The sequence below is a fragment of the Telopea speciosissima genome, unplaced genomic scaffold (genome assembly GCF_018873765.1).
Source record: "Telopea speciosissima isolate NSW1024214 ecotype Mountain lineage unplaced genomic scaffold, Tspe_v1 Tspe_v1.0331, whole genome shotgun sequence".
NCBI classification, from domain to species: Eukaryota; Viridiplantae; Streptophyta; class Magnoliopsida; order Proteales; family Proteaceae; genus Telopea; species Telopea speciosissima.
In genome coordinates this window covers 2,501-17,500 of record NW_025317667.1, presented here as the reverse complement: position 1 = coordinate 17,500, position 15,000 = coordinate 2,501, and the positions used below count along the sequence as shown (strand labels likewise).

General features: G+C 32.3%; 1 protein-coding gene and 1 pseudogene across 3 annotated transcripts in view; both read right to left on the bottom strand.

Annotated features, from left to right (window-relative positions):
• Window positions 1-5,776: 5,776 nt before the first annotated feature.
• Window positions 5,777-9,946, bottom strand: LOC122647981 (annotated as a pseudogene).
• A 6-nt stretch (window positions 9,947-9,952) lies between these two features.
• LOC122647980 (protein TIC 214-like) overlaps window positions 9,953-15,000 on the bottom strand; it is a 7,542-nt gene continuing 2,494 nt past the window's right edge. Inside the window, exons 1-2 of one of the 3 annotated variants that reach the window (XM_043841265.1) lie at window positions 14,415-15,000; window positions 9,953-14,249 (exon numbers count right to left, since the gene is read on the bottom strand). The exon at window positions 14,415-15,000 is cut by the window's right edge and continues 2,494 nt beyond it. In XM_043841265.1, the coding sequence (XP_043697200.1) occupies window positions 10,603-14,249; window positions 14,415-15,000 (4,233 nt within the window). In that variant the 3' untranslated portion in view covers window positions 9,953-10,602. The other 2 variants (XM_043841266.1, XM_043841264.1) reach the window with 2 other exon arrangements.

Below are 15,000 nucleotides of genomic sequence, written 5' to 3'. Positions count from 1 at the left end.
CCCAATAGTTATACATCACTAAGATGGGCTACACTATTTAAGTTAAGAGTTTTTTGGAAGATGATCAATAAGTCTAAAGAAGGTTGAAAACCTTTTTTTCTTTTTTTTCTATAGCAAAACAGATATTTTTAATCAAAATAACTGAATCGTTTGAAACTAATTAAGATCTATATTTTAATAGAATATTTGTAAAATTTTCTGAATCATTATTCTCTGAATCACTAGACCCCTGTTTTCGACCTAATCCATAAAAGACCTTGAATTTCATTTAGACCGATATTTATGTACGAAGAATCATTTTATGTGATTCAAAATAGATCTGTGATTGGACTGTAGGACCAATCAAAATCTATTTATAATTCTATTTTATTTAGAGTAAAATAGGTTAGAAAATCGAATAAAAAATAGAAAATTTCTTTAGAATTGAGAAAATTTAGAATAAAAATAGAATAGAATATTAATTTCTTATTTATATTTATTTTATATTTATTAATATATATAAATAAGAAATAAAAATAGACAATTTTAAAGGTATGTAGTTCTATGCCTAAATTTAGGACAGAACTAAATAGTTCCAACTCTTCCATTTCGGGGTAACTTAAACTGCGCGAAAGTCCATTGTTAAAACTGACAGCATCCCAAGATACTAGATACTAAGCTAAGATTTATTGAACGTTCAAATAACAATTTAAACGAGTCTTTTTTCATCGATTTTAATCTTTCCTAAAAAATGTCAATTGAATTGACTCCTTAAATCTCGACGATTGAATATGAATGGGCTATTATGATTTCGAACAAGCCGTCATGGTGAAATTGGTAGACACGCTGCTCTTAGGAAGCAGTGCTAGAGCATCTCGGTTCGAGTCCGAGTGACGGCATCTTCTAAAAGATTGGAAAAAATCTTATAATTATAAGAAATTCAATTCCTGATTTCAATTCCGTAATTGAAGGTCCTTTTTAGTTTTAGGATTTTTTTATGATATTTTCGACTTTCGAACATATATTAACTCATATCTCTTTTTCAGTCGTTTCAATTGTAATTACGATTCATTTGATGAGCCTATTAGTCGATGGAATCGTAGAACTATATGATTCGTCAGACAAAGGTATGATAACTACTTTTTTTTGTATAACAGGATTCTTAATTACTCGTTGGATTTCTTCGGGACATTTCCCATTAAGTGATTTATATGAATCATTAATGTTCCTTTCATGGAGTTTCTCCATTATTCATATAGTTCCTAAAATATGGAATCATAAAAATCATTTAAGCGTAATAACCGCGCCAAGTGCTATTTTTACCCAAGGGTTTGCCACTTCGGGTCTTTTAACTGAATTACAGCAATCCGCAATATTGGTACCTGCTCTAAAATCCCAGTGGTTAATGATGCACGTAAGTATGATGGTATTGAGCTATGCAGCTCTTTTATGCGGATCATTATTATCAGTAGCTCTTCTAGTCATTACATTTCGAAAAAACATAGAGATTTTTGGTAAAAACAATCATTTATTAATTGGGTCATTTTCCTTTGGTGAGATTCAATGTATGAATGAAAGAAACAATGTTTTACGAAATACTTTTTTTCTTTCCTTTAGAAATTTTCACAGGTATCAATTGATTCAGCAATTGGATTATTGGAGTTATCGTGTCATTAGTCTAGGGTTTATCTTTTTAACCATAGGTATTCTTTCGGGAGCAGTATGGGCTAATGAGGCATGGGGGGCCTATTGGAATTGGGACCCCAAAGAAACTTGGGCATTTATTACTTGGACTATATTCGCGATTTATTTACATACTCGAACAAAAAAAAATTTGCAAGGTTCAAATTCCGCAATTGTGGCTTCTCTAGGATTTCTTATAATTTGGATATGCTATTTTGGGGTCAATCTATTAGGAATAGGGTTACATAGTTATGGTTCATTCACATTAACAGCTAATTGAAGAAAGGATCTGACGAATCCAATATATAGGAAGAACGTATATGACGAAACTTTGTCTACGTTTTTGAGAACCATTTGAATCAAGTAGCGATTCAAATGGTTCTCAAAAACATTAAAGGTATCCGATTACAATTCCAATTCACTTCGTTTTTTTACTTCAAAAAAGAAAAACTTTTCTTTTTTTTTTTTTTCTACAACGTTTAAAAATGCCAGTATTTTATATTTTTCTTTTTTGTCTTTTTTATGAAAACTATCTTTAATCTAAAAAACTATAATCTATAAAAGTAATTAGATAAAATAGCCTCGACCTTGTCAACTGATACTGAGAGAACAAAATCTGGATAAATACCAATACCTATTACAGGTAGAAAGATAGAGATCGAAACAAATAGTTCTCGTGGTCCAGTATCAAAAAAATAAGAGTTTGGAGCATTGAATAGCTTGTATCCATAGAACATCTGACGTGACATAGATAATGAATAAATAGGAGTTAATATCATTCCAATTGCCATTACTAAAGTAATTAGTATTTTTGCCATTAAAAGATATTTGGGGCTAGTAAGTATTCCAAAAAACACTATCAATTCCGCAACAAAACCACTCATTCCCGGCAATGCAAGAGAAGCCATCGAGAAGCTACTGAACATCGTAAAAATTTTTGGCATTGGAATAGCTATTCCTCCCATTTCGTCGAGATAAATAAGACGTATTCTATCGTAACTCGTTCCTGCCAAGAAAAAAAGTGCAGCACCAATAAATCCATGAGAGATTATTTGTAAAACAGCTCCGTTGAGTCCTGTATCACTTATGGAAGCAATTCCTATAATTGGGAAACCCATATGAGATACAGAGGAATAGGCTATTCTCTTTTTTAAGTTACGTTGACCGAGAGATGTTGAAGCTGCATAGATTATTTGCACTGTGCCTACTATCATCAACCAGGGAGAAAATATAGAATGAGCATGGGGTAATAATTCCATATTGATCCGAATCAACCCATACGCTCCCATTTTTAATAAGATTCCGGCTAGAAGCATACATGTACTGTAATGTGCTTCTCCGTGGGTATCCGGTAACCATATATGTAGGGGTATAATCGGTGATTTGACAGCATAAGCAATAAGAAATCCAAAATAGAATAAAATTTCCAATGCCACAGGATATGATTGGTTAGCTGATGTTTCAAAATTTAATGTTGGTTCATTGGAACCATATAAACCCATACCCGGAACTCCTATTAACAGAAAAATAGAACCCCCAGCAGTGTATAAAATAAACTTTGTAGCCGAATACAGACGTTTCTTCCCCCCCCACATGAATAGAAGTAGATAAACGGGAATTAATTCTAACTCCCACATGATGAAAAAAAGAAAAAGGTCTCGAGAAGAAAATGATCCTATTTGACCGCTGTACATTGCTAACATCAAGAAATGGAACAATCGGGAATCTCGAGTAACTGGCCAAGCTGCTAAAGTAGCTAAAGTTGTAATGAATCCCGTCAAAAAAATGGGTCCTATGGAAAGTCCATCAATTCCTAATCTCCAGTGAAAATCAAAAATATTTATCCATTTAGAATCCTCCTCGAGTTGGATTAATGGATCGTCGAATTTGAAATGATAACAGAATGCATAGGTCATTAGAAGGAGTTCTAATAAACATATACATAAAGTATACCAGCGAATCACCTTATTTCCTTTATGAGGAAGAAAGAAAATTAAAGAACCCGCGGATATCGGAAAAATTACAATTATTGTTAACCAAGGAAAAGAATTCGTGGTAAAAACAAGATATGCTTTGACCAGAAAAACCCGTACTCAAAATATTATATTTTTTATTATTTCTATTTCGAGTACGGGTTTTGTCGGTAAAGAGAAATCAAATGGATTCAATTGGAGTTTTCTGGAACATATCAATAAGCTAGACCCATACTGCGAGTTGTCTCATGCCATAAATAAACCCGGACACTCAAGAAATCTGTTGGACAGGCGGATTCACATCTCTTACAACCTACACAATCCTCTGTTCTTGGAGCAGAGGCAATTTGCTTAGCTTTACATCCGTCCCAAGGTATCATTTCTAATACATCTGTGGGGCAGGCTCGTACACATTGAGTACATCCTATACATGTATCATAAATCTTTACTGAATGTGACATTGGATCTATAAATTTTTGAACGTCATAAATTTTCGATCTAGTAAAAATAAAGTAGTAAATGTTATAGATACCAGACGAATCAACGATTTATCAGAAATTTTTTTAATCAATTTACTTTACTTTACTTCTGGATCTGCTGATGAGAGAAGGCCAAGATACTTGGATTTCTTAGCTTTAGCAAACCTTCTATTCATTTTAACTAACTTAGTCATACGTGTTTGTCGTAGATGCTAATTCGAGTTGGTTATTTATATAGATGATTTTCTTTTTATTTGATTTTTATTCTACTTAATTTTATTCTTTTATATTTATTCAATTTTCAATTCAACAAATTCGATTGATTGATACGAGTTGATTTTCTGTTTCGAAAAATTGACGAAACAATAGCTAACCCAATGGCCGCTTCAGCGGCTGCAATAGCTATAACAAAAATCGAGAAAATGTCTCCTTTTAATTGGCGACTATCAAAAAAATCAGAGAATGTTACGAAATTAATATTAATTGCATTCAGTATAAGTTCAAGACACATAAGTGCTCTAACCATATTTCGGCTCGTGATCAATCCATAGATACCGATAGAAAATAAATAAGCACTCAAAACAAGTACATGTTCGAGCATCATTGAACAACCCCTCATCAATCTAGATTCATTTCAATAGGAACAAAAATTCAACCGATTCAATTGACTAGTGACTAGAAAGGATATAACAAGAACAAAGGTAGGTGTTAGTAAATACATCGAACTAAAAACATTTTCATTGTTATTTTATACGTGAAAAATTAAAAAATAGAATTGAAGTAAATATAGATGAAATAAGACAGCTTATTTCTTATTAATTTTGATTTATTTGGATTTCTAATTCTAAGTATTTTTTTTCACTGAATCTGACGCGCCATAGCAATTGCACCTATTAAAGCAACTAAAAGAATTATAGAAATGAGTTCAAATGGAAGAAAAAAATTTGTTGATAAATGAATCCCAATTTGTTGACCATTACTTATCAAGTCCTGTTCTATAATCTGGTTTGATCTTGTAGTCCAAATAACCCCGTACCATGATGTGTCTAGGATAGTAGTAATTAGTGAAACAAAAATACTTGTACAAACCAGTGAAGTGACACCATCTCCAACAGTCCAAAGATGGAAATCGTTGTAATATTCTGAACCATTCATGAACATCACAGCAAATATGATTAAGACATTTATGGCTCCCACATAAATAAGGAGCTGTGCAGCAGCTACAAAATGGGAGTTCGATGGAATATAGAATAAGGATATACAAACAAGAACCAATCCCAATGAAAAGGCAGAAAAAATGGGATTGGTAAGTAATACTACTCCCAGACCCCCTAGTATAAGGCCTGATCCCAGAAATACTAAAAGAAAATCATGTATTTGCCCAGGTAAATCCATTATATATTATTTATATGTAAAATAAGAAATAAATAAGTCGAAATCTTTCATGACCTTATTGACCTGACCGGACCGGGAAAAAATAAATTACCCTATTTATATTTTATATAATTTATATAATACGTTTACGCTCCTAATTGAATTAAATTCTAATGGGTGTGAATTGATGTAGATACTCTTAGATGTATATACTGTTATTGGACAAATTCCATTCTATATCCGAATCTGAAAGACAAGACGAAATTTGATGTTTCGAACTCATCACGGTATATGAATCAATTTTCAATTCAAATTAAGACGTGATTCTCACCAATCAATAGCTAGGATTTTTAGTTATTGACCAAGCAAAATGAAAGAAGCCTCCCCCCTTTAGATCAAAACCGAATCTTAGTAATTGGTAATCGTTTTTGAGTCAAGGGGTTTCCCCGTAGCTATTTTTATTTGAGTCGAATTCGTAATTGTTCGAATTGTGTAATCCCCAATTACTAGCATCGGCAACCGACCCAAAGAAATTTGATTATAATTCAATTCGTGACGATCATAAGTAGAAAGTTCATATTCTTCAGTCATCGATAAACAATTTGTTGGACAATACTCGACGCAGTTACCGCAAAATATACAGATTCCAAAATCAATACTGTAATTAAACAATCGTTTCTTTCGAATATCCGTTTCCAATCTCCAATCTACAACGGGTAGATCTATAGGGCATACACGAACACAGACTTCACAAGCAATGCATTTATCAAATTCAAAGTGGATTCGACCGCGGAAACGCTCTGATGTGATCAATTTTTCATAAGGATATTGAATAGTTACAGGTAAACGGTTCGCATGGGATAAGGTAATCATGAAACTTTGACCGATGTACCTTGCAGCTCGTACTGTTTGTTGACCATAATTCATGAACCCAGTTACCATAGGGAGCATATCGTGAATATCTATGAATAAAATTCAAATAATTTGATGTTTTTTTCTCTTGTTTGAGAGAAGGTATGAATCTATAATCTAGAATATGGTATTCCTTTACAGCGAAAAAAGTTGAGAAGAAGTTGTCAATAATAGATTACCTAGAGAAATAGGTAAAAGAAATTTCCACCCAAGATTTAATAGTTGGTCCATTCTCATCCTAGGCAAAGTCCATCTTGTTGTGATAGGAATGAATAGGAACAAATAAGCTTTAGCTAATGTAATAAAGATACCAATTGTCGTTCCAAAGACCCCGCCTGCCTTATTTATTTCGAAAAGCTCAGGAATGAATATGTACGGAATAGAAAGATTCCAACCCCCCAAATAAAGAACTGTTACAAATAATGAAGAAACTAGTAGATTTAGATAAGAAGCAACGTAAAATAAACCAAATTTGATACCTGAATATTCGGTTTGATAACCCGCTACTAATTCTTCCTCTGCTTCTGGTAAATCAAAAGGTAATCTCTCACATTCTGCTAGGGAAGAAATTAGAAAAACAGCAAACCCTACGGGTTGCCGCCACAAATTCCACCCCCCAAAAACCATATTTGGATTGCGCCTCAATTATATCAACTGTACTCGAACTGTTAGATAATTATAGTCGGTGATAACAGCATTGTTCCAATCGCTATTACAGAACCGTACATGAGACTTCAGCTTCATACGGCTCCTCGAAGGCCACAAATAAATCTAAGGATCACTTCAGCATTATCTCGATATCTTTGTAAGGTAAATAGAGTAGTGTAAAGATAGATCGGAGAGTCCTGAATTAGACCAATAGAATTCTGTCTGCTATAATAAAAAAAGTGCTTCCGAATTGATCTCATCTTTCATTTTCAAATTCCAATTTTTCTTTGTTTAGTAATAACTTAATCCTTCAATAAAATACTCGTTCTATCAATATCAATAGAAATTTCGACCCATATCTTTCGATTCCGAAAAAGAATTAGACTTTAGATTAGTTCATGAATCATAATAAGAATTCTATCTCTATTACTATGGATAGAATATGGAAAAAAAAAAAAAGAAAAAAATCTCTTATTTTTCCTTTTTTTCTATTGCATGCAATTGCATTCCATTTCTTTCGTTCCTATTCTTCTTTCTCAGAAAAGGGGACTCTAAAAAAAAATAAAAAGATTACTTCGTTCCTGATAGTCATTTCTTTAATCAGTGGATAGGAGGATACTCTGAATCGGGATCATGGGAAAGTACTTCTTGATCATTTCTACCAACTTAAAGCCCCATTAAAATTCCTTTTATGTAGTCCAAACTTACATTAGCTCTATTACTAATCCTTTGTGTACCTTGGTGTTACTAACCGTCCACTCTTTTTTGTTTGATCCCCGGTATGGTAATACATGCAATAGTAAAAACTCCATACATTTAATCTTTTGCACCCGCTTCAAGCCCTGATGATTAATCAATCAATCTTGGGGTAAATAGTTTATACTGCTTTACTTATGTTTACTTCCACCCAACTCTTGTACATAGGGAAAGAGACTCAATCTTTTTACTGCGAATTTTTAAGCTGTTTTGTTTCACTCATATAACTATCTGCTTAAGTTCATTAACTGGAATGATCAATAAAAAATTAAAGTAATCTAGTCAATACATTCAACTTCTTTACTAGAAACCAAAGTCAAAGTTCAAATAAAGTTAAAGTAAATTAGAAAATTTAAGTAAAAAAGTAAATTAAATAAAAGTTTATGCCCCAACGAATCGCACGTAGAGATATTGATAACACACATAGAGTTAATGGTATTTCATAACTAATCGATTGAGCAGCAGCTCGTAGACCACCCGAAAAAGAATATTTATTATTCGATCCATATCCTGACATAAGAAGTCCAATAGGAGCAATACTTGAAATGGCAATCCATAAAAAAACACCTATATTGAGATCGACTAGAACAAGACGATAGCCAAAAGGAATTACTGAATAACTTAATAGAATGGATATGACCGCGATAGATGGTCCAATACTGAATAGACGAGTATCCCCTCTAGATGGAAGAATATCCTCTTTGAAAAGTAGTTTGGTTCCATCTGCTAGAGCTTGAAGAATTCCCAAAGGGCCAGCGTATTCAGGTCCAATACGTTGTTGTATCCCTGCGGATATTTCTCTTTCTAACCACACAATAACCAGTACCCCTATAGTGATTCCTGATACAGGAGAAAAAATAGGGACAAGCAGCCATATGAGCTCATAGGCCTCTTTTAAGGATTCCGGTCTGGAAAAAAAATTGATAGCTTGTGTTTCTGTCGTATCAATTATCATTTCAACGATCAACTTCTCCCATAATAATATCTATACTACCTAGTATTGTCATAATATCAGCCAATTTCATTCTTTTAACTAATTGAGGAAGAATTTGCAAATTAATAAAACCCGGTGGACGAATTTTCCATCTCCAAGGAAAAACACTCTGATCTCCTATCAGAAAAATTCCCAGCTCTCCTTTTGGGGCTTCCACTCTTACATAAAGTTCTTGTTTCGACAATTCAAAAGTGGGAGAAGGCTTTTTACTAATGAATCGATATTCAAAATCATTCCATTCAGAATCCTTTGTTCTATCAAAGCGTCGGACTTCTAAATTTTCATAGGGTCCCCCCGGAATTCCTTCCAGAGCCTGTTGAATAATTTTTATGGATTCCTTCATTTCATTAATTCGTACTAAATAACGAGCTAATGAATCTCCTTCTTTTTGCCATTGAATTTCCCAATCAAATTCGTCGTAACATTCATAATGATCAACCTTACGAAGATCCCACTCGATTCCGGAAGCTCGTAGCATTGGTCCTGATAAACCCCAATTTATTGCTTCTTCTCCACCAATAATGCCCACCCCCTCAACTCGTTCCAAAAAAATGGGATTCCGCGTAATAAGCTTTTGATATTCAGCAACCACTGTTAAAAAATAATTGCAGAAATCCAAACATTTATCTATCCAGCCATGAGGTAAATCAGCAGCTACTCCTCCGATACGGAAATAATTATGCATCATTCGCATACCTGTGGCAGCTTCAAATAGATCATATATCAACTCTCTCTCTCTGAAAATATAGAAAAAAGGTGTCTGTGCACCGATATCTGCCATAAAAGGACCAAGCCATAACAAATGAGAAGCTATACGACTTAGTTCCAGCATAATAGCTCTGATATAGCTAGCTCTTTTAGGTACTTGAATGTTTCCCAACTGTTCTGGTCCATTTACTGTTATTGCCTCTGTGAACATAGTAGCTAAATAATCCCAACGTGTTACATAAGGCAGATATTGTATAATTGTTCGGTTTTCTGCAATTTTTTCCATTCCTCTGTGTAAATAACCCAATATGGGTTCACAGTCAATAACATCTTCACCATCTAAAGTAACGATGAGTCGAAGAACACCATGCATTGATGGATGGTGAGGACCCATATTGACTATCATAAGGTCTTTTCTTGTAACTGGTACAGTCATATCTTTTTTCCCGATTCATTATTCCATCAATTGCTGAAAACGAAACGAAATTCATAAAAATTCAAGATCTAATAAATCAAATAATTCAAAACGAATCTTCAAATTAACGAGTTTTTGCCTCTCGAATATCCAACTGACTAATTAATTGTTTATAACGGACTCCATTTTTCTTTGACAAATAAGCCAACAGCCGTTGACGTTTTCCCAAAATTTTCCGTAGACCTCGCTGAGATAAATAGTCTTTTCTGTGCAATTCCAAATGTGAAGTAAGCCTCCGTATCTTATTGGTGAAATTGAATATTTGAAATTCAACAGATCCTCTGTTTTCTTCTTTTTTTTCTTTTTCTTGTGAAATAATCGAGATAAATGAATTTTTTACCATATAAAGAATTCTTTTCCTATATTTCTTTCTTTTCTACAGATATGGATTTTACCAATCAGTAATAATAATGCCAGACCCTTTAATCTAGTATACAAAACCATCTGAATTTATTCATGTACTCTTTTTTTTTTTTCTTCTTTTTCTATCAAATTTATTAAATTAAGTTTTATCAATTCATTCCTAGATTGAATTGATACGTCATTCAATCCTGTGTCAAAATGTAATACAGGGGGCGTCTGTTTACCTTCATATAGCAGATATGACACGAATATATAGTATCAACTAATTTTCAATCGTTGATACATATGTATCCTTGACATACTGAAACGACTACCATTATTGGTATTAAACCAATAGCGATTTATACAAGCTAAATCTTCTAATCGATAATTGGGCCAAAGAAAGAACTTCAATTTCATGTTAATGAATTTATCTCTATCAACATCTTTGTTCTCATTCCAAAATTTACCACAGTTCCTTACGTTGTTTCCATTCCAAAATATTAGATTTCTATCTAGAGCATTTCCATTCTTAAAATTGAAACAAATTAAAATTCTCAATTCTCTACGACGTTTAGGCGATAAAATAGTTTCAGGAACAAGCAAATCATAGTAATTTTCACTCCCACCCCCAACCATTTTTTCATATCTTGCGATCGATCCATCAAAATCATTCTTATCAATATATCTTTTTTCTCGGTATCTTTGATTAGTTTGTTGTTTACTTTTATGGACTAATGAAATACTTATGGTTTGATACATAAAAAATTTTCCATCCCATTTTATAGACAGACGAATCGGTTCGATAATAAATATCCCCCTTTTTATCAATTCTGTAAAAGTTAGATCCCTCTGAATCAGCATTACGTTCAGACTCAGTTCTCCTCTTTGAATAGAGGATATAATAATTTCTTTTGGGTTTATCAGTCTAAGCAGGAGACAATATACCTTGATATTATTTATCATTCTTTGACTCAAAGGATCATTCCATCTGAATTGAAAAATAAAATATTTTTTCAGGAAAGAATCTAAGTACCATTCTGTATTGCTATTGCTCTTGAATTTCTTTTTCTTTTTCTTTCTACCTTTTTGAATGTTTAATCCCGCATAATCTTCTTCAAGATCTTTTTGTTGCTTTGGTAGAACTGATTCAAAATCTCCTTGTCCTAGCGGTTCTTTTTGATTTCGATTCTCCAATTCAAGAGATTTTTTTTTTTTAGATGATATAAAAAGATCCCCTTTTTCTTTTCTATTGATGTTTTTATTTTCACTAATGTTTTTATTTCTATTCAAATTTAAAAGAAGTAATTTGATTGGTATGACCCACGGTTTCATCTTATATGCATCAAATAGTAGGAGTAATTCTGGGAAGAACCAAAATTTCAAATTCGATACGGGACGATTTAGTATTTCTTCATTCATTCCCATCCAATCAAAAAAAAAAAACCTTTGCTTGGATGGGTTGATTTCTTGATGAATCGTGAGAAAAAAAAGATCTTTTTTATCCATTTTCTCTATTATTTGTATTTTATTTTGATAATAATCAGTCCCAGTCTTAGTATTTTTTTGAATGTTGGTCCCAGTATCCATATTGGCCCAGGCCTCAATATTGGCCTTTTTTATAAGAAAAAAATGGAGAATCCCCCAATCAAAATATTTTCTATCTGGATTTTTCTCCGTCTCAATAAGATAATCTTCCCCTAGATAATCATTAATAGAGATATCTTCTAGCCCATAAAACGATTCAAGTTTATGTGTGTTGTAATTATAGGGAATCTTTCGACTCTCGTTTACTTGTAAGGGTGATCCATAAATATATAAGTCCTTCCTACTTTCATAATTATAATTAATATATTTATGTGATAAACGATCATATCTGTAGTGTTTTTTAAATTTTTCTTTTTGATTCGGTAATGACTCCACCGTAGAATCGTTTTCTTTTTCGGAATGAATTAATTGGTCTTTTTCATATGAACCCAATTTTTTTGAATCTTTATTTTGAGCCCTACGGCGTTGATTGACTCTATTTCGCCATTTTTGTGGTACTAATCTAGCCCATCTAGTCTGAGATACATCATATTGATAATGACCCTTTAACCAGTTTTTCCATTCATTAATTCTAGAATTCCGAAATTTCTTATGCCTTGATTCGGAATGAAGTATTTCTTGTGTTTCAAAAAAATTCTTTATTATATCCTTAAGAAAAAGAGATGTTCCGTGGTATTGAAGTACAGATCTCAAGCGATACTTATTAATAACTTGAGTTTGCGATAATTTGTAAAAAACATATGTTTGTGGCAAGGAAGATTGATCACAAGAAATCTGCGAATTTTTATTACTAGTATTAAAAAGCGACTTTTTTATAGTCGAAATAGAGTGAATTGTATTTTGATTTGTTTCATTAATATCTTCTTGATTTATTTTAGTATTGTAATTGTAAATGTATTTATCAATAATTTTGTTTGTTGATTCAAGGAAAAGTTGTGCATTGATCCTGGGAATATTAATGATATATAGAAGAGTATCTATGTGTATCTTTTCAATGAAAAATTTAAAAAAAAAATGCCATTTACGTATTAATCGGGTATTTCTTCTTTTTAATATCTGCCAAAAATTTTTCGTCGATTTTGATTTTTTAATATCACAACTTGTTTCCTTAGGATTAATATTTATCTCTGAGGTTAGAAATATTTTTTTCTTGTCTTTTGTGATTTTTTCTATTTGATTTCTAATTGTGTTTGTCCTATTAGCTAGATTCTTCGTTTTTTTTTCTGCCAGTGAATAATTTGTCCAATCCGTGGATCTGACTCGAATGGATGATTCATGAATAATCTGATTTCTAATTATAGAATTTTGTGAATTTTTTAGATTTTCGTTGTCACTCGATCTTTTTTTTTTTTTTTCTTTTAAATTTTTTAGAACTAAAAAAAATTTCTTTTTCACTTTTTGAATTTTTTTTTCGAGTTCTTTAAAAATGGGTTTAAAAAAAGATGGTTGTTTTCGGGGAGAACCAAAAGGAAGTTCCGTTTCCATTCCCCAGACTGTTAAAAAACAAAAATTAGCTTTTTTGCCTTTTGTTTTCATTGGATCTCTATGGTGCGATCGTAGCTTAGATCTATACCAAGGTTTCAAACAGAAAGGAAAGAGAATCTTTACCTGAATACCTTCTATTAACCAGTTTTTTGGAAATTCTCTTTCTGATAATTGCACACCGTTATAAGTGCATTTAACATGAATTTCTCTATTCCACGCTTTAAAATCTTCGTACCACTCGGGGATTTGAAATAAAAAAATACGAACGACATTTTTAGCTATTATCAATGAAGGCAATACAAGATATTTTCTAAGAATCGAATGGGTTATTAATAAGCAACCCCTTATTGTTTGAGCAAATAGCATATTATCCCAGGTTTCTGCTATTTCTATTCGCTCTTTTTCTTCTTTTTTCTCCTGCGTTTTTTTCTCCTCAGAATCCAAAGTTTCGAATTCTGTATTTTTCCCCATCAAATTCCTAAAAATTAGCCTCATCATTCCGGAGATATGAAAAAAAAAAGGTTTGTCTATTCTGTCCAAAAAAAGCGGCGAATGCACATTTGCTTGAAAGAGTTTCCCTATAGTTGTTTTACGTTTTTGAGAGCGCATGGATCCTTTGATTAGATCTCGACGAAAATTCGGTTGTTGTGAATAACGTATTAAAGTCACTTCGTCCACTTGATCATAATTTTTTGTATTATTTGTATAAGTATTGGTATTCGCATTGTTCTCAGTAAAAATGATTATATGTTTGGTTTTCCTTAAACGAATCGGATCCTCTGATGATTCTTCCTGATCCACCTCTTGCTCAAAATCGTCGATTAATTTGTATGACCATCGAGGAACCCTTTTACGGATTTCTTTTATTCCAATAGATTTTTTTTTTTTTCTTTGATTTTTTGGATCAATTCTAACAGCATCAAATAAAAAGCTAAAAAATTTAGCTTGATTTTCTAAATCATTTCTTTCTTGTTCTGCTAATAAAGAAAGTCTTTTCCAATTTAAATTTAGTCTCGATTCCCTGTCAAATTTACTCATAGGGGTTAACAAATTTAAAATGTCTATTGAAAACGATTTCGCATCAAATGTATCAATTTTCTGTTCAAATTCTCGATAATCAGTAGGAAAGATACCATGAATCCTATTTATCCAAATCCTTTCTATCGAAGGAATTAAATAATCATTCATGATTGAATGCAATTTTTTAATTGTTCCTCGATAGGGTCCCTTCAAGAAAGGATCATACCCTTTGGGTAAGTATTCTTCTTCAATCTTTTCATTACATACTCGAATTTTTTTTTCAAGTACATCTAGAGTAACAAATCCTTTGTCTAGGGTTTCAATTCTATTTAAAAATTCCTTACTGAAGTTCTTCTTTTTTTCTTCATTGGTATAAACCCATTGATTATACAGTTCTTCAGGATATATTTTTTCTAGTATGTACAAAGATATTTTTCTTTCTATCATTTCACAAAAAGTTGACAAACTGGGTGGATATGTAAAAGATATTCTTTGTTTTCCATCACTTCGACATGTATAAAAAAAATATTGTGACATTTCATTTCTTATAGCATTTTTCAATTGATTGTTTCTTAGGTATATATATCTCAATGGGCGATTCCATCGTTTATAGTCAAAAAGAAG